Source organism: Trachinotus anak, unplaced genomic scaffold (genome assembly GCF_046630095.1).
Source record: "Trachinotus anak isolate AG129_WGS33_773 ecotype Australia unplaced genomic scaffold, CSIRO_AGI_Tana_v1 ptg000010l, whole genome shotgun sequence".
Classification (NCBI taxonomy): Eukaryota; Metazoa; Chordata; class Actinopteri; order Carangiformes; family Carangidae; genus Trachinotus; species Trachinotus anak.
Genome location: NW_027273861.1, coordinates 11,648,645 through 11,655,798, shown reverse-complemented (window position 1 = coordinate 11,655,798; position 7,154 = coordinate 11,648,645). Strand labels below are relative to the sequence as shown.

The following is a 7,154-nucleotide window of genomic DNA, read 5'->3' as shown; positions in this document are numbered from 1 at the left end:
AAATACATCAAAAACAAACATGGGTCAGCTTTTGAAAAGTATGTTCGTTTTTATAATTTCAATTTGAATTCTAATAATTTTGAAATCAAATCATTATTTAATTCAATATCTTGCTTTTTTGTAACCACATTTCAAAAAAAGGTTTTAAATTTCTGCATGTTAGTGTAGTTCCTGATTTATTTTTATTTTTTTCACATCTCTTTGAATTGAGCCCAACCCGGTCATGTGACCAACCCCCCTTCGCTTGTTGCGTGTTAATTGGCGGGATTTGTCCATTTTCCCGCGCTGATTACTACAGGTGTGTCTGTTTGTATTGATTGGCTACACAGCAGTGACTTCAGAGTACATTTCCCCCCCCCCCGGTTGAAAGCCACGCAAACTGTAGTCCTTCGTCAGCCTCTCGTCCTCTGTGCAGCCCGGCCGGTCCACTCTCGACCCGCAGCAGGATGGCTTGTGATCCCCGCAGAGACACCGTGGAGCAGGAGCATGAAGACACGGAGGTAAAGACGGACGGTAAACTAAAGCTACCGTCGCCTGTGCCATTCAGTTCGCTGTAGCTGCTGGAGTCGACAGGTATCAACACAAGGACGTGTGTTTGTGTGTGTGTGCCCGGCTGTTGTGGTAGTTTTGTCCCGTTTGGTCTCCTCGCCTGCAGGACAGGGTTGTGAGAAGGGACGGTGCGCTTCGCTCCGTGCTGCGCGGCCTCTTCTGGCCTTTCGGCATCGTGGTGAGTGAAGCCGCCGCCTCCGCTGACTTTGTGTCCAGCCCTGCTAAGATTTGCACTCGACCTAACATCAGCTCTGGCTTACAGGTACGTGCATACCACGGGGTTTGGTGGGTCATGGGCTTCCGGCAGCCGAGGGAGACGGCCCCCGTTAGCCCCGCTGTAACCAGTCCTGCACGGCAGAGCCTCGCCGGCCGCAAGCGCCTGCACCGGGTCACCCGCCTGCTGCTGTCCATCCTGCCCCGCTGGGTGCAGAGCGCCCTGGGCTACCCGGTGTCCAGCAGCATTGGGCGCTCCCTCTCCCCAGGTGTTGTTGGCTTACAGATTAATCGAGCTAACCCCTTTCAGCACTCTCTTGCAGGAACTTCTGTGGTTTCTTTGGCTGCGCCTGCAAAAACCAGTGACTAGTCAGTGTCTGCAGAAACACAACTCAACCTTCAGTCACTTTCTGTGCAGTCACAATAACCAAAATTAAACTAAACACTGAGCAATCAATTAATTTACAATGAGAAAACGTTAGGATTATATTTCAAGTGCAGCAGTTTCAAAGAACTAACTTGTAAACTGTTAACTTGGTTAACTAGGGTTGTTCTGTTATCAAGCATAACTGGAAACCCCCAACTTAATTTACTGTCTTGCAATAAGTCTAATTTTCAACTTGATGATTTGATGGGCAGTTAGGCTTCTGTTTCTACACAGAAGTGGCAGGAGATGAAAAGTATTAATAAAAAAAAACAAAAACAAAAAAAAAACAAAAAAAAACAAAACAAAACTGAGCTTGTTTCCCAACAGAAATCAGAGTCTCTCCTACTAAACCTTGTGGAAAGGGCAACAAGAGAAAGCAGGATGAGTTGGATGAGGATGAGGAAGAAGAGGAGCATCAGACCTGGGTGGAGGCGCTCACTCAGGAGCTTGCTGACGATGAAGGCCCTGAGGAGGATCCTGACTATGAGGTCGGTGCTATATCCCAAACGTGTATACTAGTCCCAGTTTAATGCTGAATGCAGATTGATATGAAAATCTGGAATTGGAATCAGGATGACTGGCTCTTCTCATTCATATCTAAAGTGAAACACAATAGTGCCTTTACAATAGCATGAGTTATGTACTGAAAGCACTTGACCTCATTTCTTTAGAGTGTGTGTGTGTGTGTGTGTGTGTGTGGTGTAGAGTGTCTAAACATCTCCAACACCTGTTCAGTCTGTAGAAAATGTAATGCCTAGACTGAAAAGTATCTACATCATCATTTGACTCAGGTTCATCATTTACAAAAGCTCGTCACAAAACGGCTTCAAAGGAAACATCACAAATATCTTAATGCTGACAAATTTCTCAGCCCAGTACTGTAGAGACGGAGAGCGAAGAGTACTGCTCGCATAACAATACGGAAAGTGACATTGAGGTGCAGGGGAAAGGTGTCGTTATTGAAGACGTAAGCACGGTAAGACTACAGCACACTTTTTAATTAACGGATGTGGACAGTGATCAGACTGATGCACTAACTTGACTTTTGTGTTTACAGGATTTTGAGCCATCTGCTCCAGCTCAAGTTGCTTGTCCTCCTGTTTAATATGTCAGACTGTTGAGTGTTGTTTTTTTTTTTTTTTTTTTTTTTTTTTTTGTATGTTTATATATTAATACAATAAAACTTTGTCCTTTGCCTTAACACAGTGGTCTCCCACTAGATGGCAGTAACAATATTTGTTCTGTGAGGTGCAGGAGAAATGAAGTAGATGTAAGTGCTCAGTACTCTAGATACAATTTCTCTTTAATACAGCTGGTATCAACAGTTGCTGTGCAGCAGCTGCATTAAACTTTGTCAAAAATATCAGGGTTTAGGCTTTCTGTTACTAACCAGTGCAACTATGCTTCCAGTTTCTACCTCATTTGCTGTCACCAAGAATCCAAATATGTACATTGCTTGATAAGACAAAGAACACACAACCTGCCATTAAGCTGCTTGTCCAAGTTGTCAAATCAGGGATTTTCTTTTTCTTTACCCAAAGATGCAGACTTGTGTTCTACATCTATATGAATTTTAAAACAAGAAGCTGAATTGTGAGGAGCAAAGTTTTCACAGTAATTGGGGTTTTTAATACACATGGGTCTACAAATGATGTGTGTATATAGTCAATGCCCACTTCAATTAATGGTCTTAAAATCTTCAGACCAAACAAGCAATGTGACAGCTTGCAACTTGTGACTTCACTAATCCATAATGTGTGCTTACAACTAATGACAGTGTGTGATATGTTGGGATTTACTGGGGGGTTGCTTTAATGTACGTAAAGCCTTGAGCTGGCAAACCCTCAAATGACTCTCCTTCACATTTGCCTGATACTGTCACATTTCTAGTCTGCTGTGCTATCAAAACAGCCCAATACAAATATGCATCACTGCCGCTCACTATTCACAAGTGATCATGGACTTTGAAAAACACGTGTGGCATGGAGCGGGTTGATTATAAAAGAACAGCAATACTGTCATACTTTAAAAATGATTTTTACCACACTTTTTAAAGACTCCTGTTGTCACATGTGAATGACTCAGAATGAAACTTAATGTATGAGCTGCATTTTTATGTTGGGGTGTTGACTTTAACAGCAGATAAACCAGAGCTATTTTTGACTTAAAGCATGTGACTCAGTGGTTTGACCTGAGTTCATCCAAGCAGAAAATGAGTGTTATCACAGAGCTCACATCCCACTGGCTCTCTGCTGCAGGTGAGGGGGAAGCTGCCGCCATGTGGCTCTCAGATGACTGGCATCAGGAGAGGCTGTTGAGCGTACTTTTGTGCTGCCCACAGTCGAACCTCTTGTGTCCATCCGCACGTCCCTCACTGTTCGCCGCTGAGTGTGAGCTGTGTTTAGGAGAGTAGGTGGCAGGCTACTGTGAAGAGCCCCGCGATCTGCTTGAAAATGACTGAACTAGTACTCGTCTTTGTCCAACAATCAGCACCCACTCTCCCACACTGCAGATCAGACGCTACCACTCACTCCTTTTTCCATTGTCACTGATGGTGGAGCAGAAAACATCATGGTAAGAGATGAGCTAATGTTGGTCTTTTGTACTGTCAACTGGTGATTTCCATACACGCATGCACAAGTTTTTCTTTTTTTTAAAAATCTGGTTCACATAAGTTTTACACTGAAGGTTTAGTGAGACGGGCTGGAAGATGTATTTATCAAATGATTGTGTTAGGCTGTTATGTAAGAAGGGGAACTTCACCTATTTTATTCATAACTCAGTTTATTTATCATTAGGAGTGCTCAGCCTGGGAAAACAGGTGCTTTTTCATTATATAATACCTCAAGCATGCAGCAAAACAGGACAATCCAAATACAGCACCTCTGACATTTTCAACAAACACTCAACCTTATGAGCTCTGCTAAGCTGTTTGTTTACTCAAGCTTTATTTTATTGTGTGGTGTCTGTATATTTAATGTGATAACAATCCGATGACAGCACTTAGTTTGAAATGGACCAAATCCAGTATAAACGGGAATTATTTCAGTTTGCACCAACATCCAGCTGCCTTCAATTAATTCCTGAAAACACTCGAGGGTGTTTTGACAGTGAACTATGTGACTTCCTCTTTTGTTTCCCCCTCAGATGTTTTTCACCCCCTGATGTTTGGGTGCAAAAGGCAGCTGCCACCTTACTGAAGCAACGGAGAGCACACTGCTATGAATTAAACGCTTGATGTGTGTGTATGTGTTTGTGGGAAGGGCAGCAGCAACAGCAGTGAGAGCTGGATACAGAACAGGAACTGATGGTCTCTGGGGGTTCTCATGGCTGTCTGAACGTTTGAAGGGTAGACTGCTCAGCGGAGGCAACAATAGAGAGCATCGACCTCTATATCTGGTGTTTGGAGCCAGCTGGAGACTGCTTTTTAAACCAGAAGCTCTGTCTTTGCCTTTCAACTGCAAGGTGAAAACATGGCTTCTGGAAGGGGCTATACCTTTCATGCATGGTTCCAAGGTGTGTTATAGAGCAAAGGCAACCTGCCTCATGCTGTGAATGCGGTGGTGGTCTCGTTGGTTTGTAGTGGATGGCTGTAGCAGAGTGATTTGTTGAGGTGATCAGTCTAGATGCAGGGTGGGTATGTTGCAGCCAGCATGTGCTTTCATATTATGTCACAGCTCTTTTTTGTTTTGTTTTTTAGCTGATTTATGTGAGCAGCTTTAGTGTTGATGCAGTGCAGATTGTTATAAAAGCTCTCTGACACACACACACACATACACCCGCGGGCTCAGCACTCTGCAGAGCCACAACTAGGACTTGGTGACATCGGTTTATTGTCACCTTGGATGAATGGCAGCAGGTGCCGGCTGCTCCCCAGGCCCCCCAGTCTGACCTGCAGGCTTTATCTGCTGCATTACAATGTGACACTGTAATGTCAGCCGACAAAAGCACTCAAACTCACTCCCCTGCCTCTTACTTTAACTTTCTTTGCCGCCCCTCTGCAGCCCCCCCCCCCCCCCCCCCCCCCCTTCTGCAGTCATGCAGTGTGGTTCGCTTTACCTCCAGCCTAATGACTAGCTGTCCCCGTAGATTTCAAGAGCATCCATCATCTTCAGAGAAGTAGAGCAGGAAAAGAGGCATGAAAAATGAAGCAGACAGACGCAGCCTTCAGTTAGTCATAAACTTTGATGCCAAGGACAGTGAAGGCTCTCAAGAAGTTTCAGAGCAAAGAAAAACTACTTGGAAGTCCGATTTTTGTGTAATCAATGTTAATCTAAGTGGTGTTGAGTGAGTGGGGCATCAACTGTTGGTGGATGAGCAGCTGTTACCTCAGGGCACTGTCTCGCAAAATCAAATCAAGCTTTAGGAACAAGACAGAATCGAGTAAATTTGTTTTAGAGATAATTCGACATGGCAGCATTTTTCATTTCCTTAATGTTGGTTTTATCCCCCTCAAATAGTTTTACATGATAATCTGATGCCCTGCCCTATCACAGGCCAGCTTATCCTCATAGTCCTCCTGAGCTGCAGGCCAGCGTCACCTCAGCTTCTCATCTGGATGAGTGTACTTCACGTCTCACTGTGCTCCTTGATCAATTCAGCAGGATTTAAAGGCTTTGCCGCTATCTATGATTGCGATTGTCCTTGTCTGTCCAGAGGTCAGTAACACTTCTGACTCACAGCCGAGACAACCAGCAAATTGTGCAGGGCCCTCAAAGTGTGCGAAGTCAGCCCCTGCTGATGCCGGTAAGCAAATCCATTCACACATTTAGGATGCTATTCTGAGCTGAGGCCCAGGGAGCAGCGAGATACGGTGTGCAGACAGATAGGGAGAGGTGGTGAGAGAGCTCAGCATGTACTATTTCAGTTCAGGAATTCACTTTTATTAAATTTGTTTACACCAGATGGGGGACTTCTGAGTTTGACAGGTCAAATGTCAAACATGTAGACCGCATCGAAAAGCTGTTTAACTGGTGTTCAGGTCACATCAGGTGCCATAAGAATCACAAGATGGAATACAATTGTGTTTTATTAACAAGGCAATTTGTGCTATTATTAAAGTTTTTAATATTTTTTCTTGATTGATCATAAAGCTGAAATGTGCAAGTTTTGGCTTATTGTTGCCCTCTGGTGGAGGTGTGGCAGATTGTTTGGAGGTGTGCTGTTTATTTGAATGTGCCCTCCTGAACTTGGGTAAAGTTTCGGAGGAGGGAGATTCTGCTGCAGCCCGGTTCCCACATCTCTGATTTATTATATAATGAATGAAGTGAAACAAAGTGGTGGTTCAGTCTCATTATTGGGCTGTTGGGTACGTGCTGTTGATTTCACTTTGCAAATGCAGACATAGTCTGAAACATCCGGTTCTAGTTTACTGGCTTTTTGGTGGTGGTTAGGTAGATATTAAAATGTTTGGGTACTAGGTTTAAACTTGTGACTTAAAAATTCACAAATATGAAAACAAAATGGAAATTTATCTAGACTTTTTAAATCTTGAAGAAGCTCTTTCACTTAAAGCAAACTAATCAACTTGGATGATTCACATTCACTTGATCTGTTGGTGTCTTAACCATGAATACTGTGCAGCACTGTAAGCTGTTGTGAATAAGAATATCTGCCAAATGCTGCTTTTGTATAATTCTTAATATCTGAATTTACTGAACACTTCACTTTAGACAGCAGAAGGAAAAGTTTTTTTTTTCCCCACCGTTTTCACTCATAAAATGTATTTCATTGTGTATTTTTAGTAAAGGGACTCTTGACCGAGCCTTTTTGATTTACATGAAATAATGAATTTTTACAGATGGAGGTGCTATAGACTGAGGTAGAAAAAAATATGCAAGTCAGACGTATAGAAGTATTAACATTAAAATAGGTTAATCAAAGGTATAAATATAAATATAGATGCAGTAAACTGTGACAGGTAATTTATCCTGAGTCAAACGTCTCAGGTAGCCTTCCACAAGTT

General features: G+C 43.1%; 1 protein-coding gene across 3 annotated transcripts; it reads left to right on the top strand.

Moving 5' to 3' along the window:
* Positions 1-341: 341 nt before the first annotated feature.
* Positions 342-2,340, top strand: org (oogenesis-related gene). Of its 3 annotated transcripts, none has more exons than XM_071487554.1 (6): positions 342-500; positions 656-727; positions 812-1,031; positions 1,517-1,677; positions 2,061-2,165; positions 2,247-2,340. In XM_071487554.1, the coding sequence occupies exons 1-6, from the start codon at positions 447-449 to the stop codon at positions 2,292-2,294; spliced, it is 660 nt and encodes a 219-aa protein (XP_071343655.1). In that variant the 5' UTR covers positions 342-446; the 3' UTR covers positions 2,295-2,340. The 3 variants fall into 3 exon arrangements, with proteins under 3 accessions (XP_071343655.1, XP_071343656.1, XP_071343654.1); XM_071487553.1 differs by having other exon boundaries at positions 374-500; positions 626-727; XM_071487555.1 differs by lacking the exon at positions 656-727 and having other exon boundaries at positions 355-500.
* Positions 2,341-7,154: the final 4,814 nt, after the last annotated feature.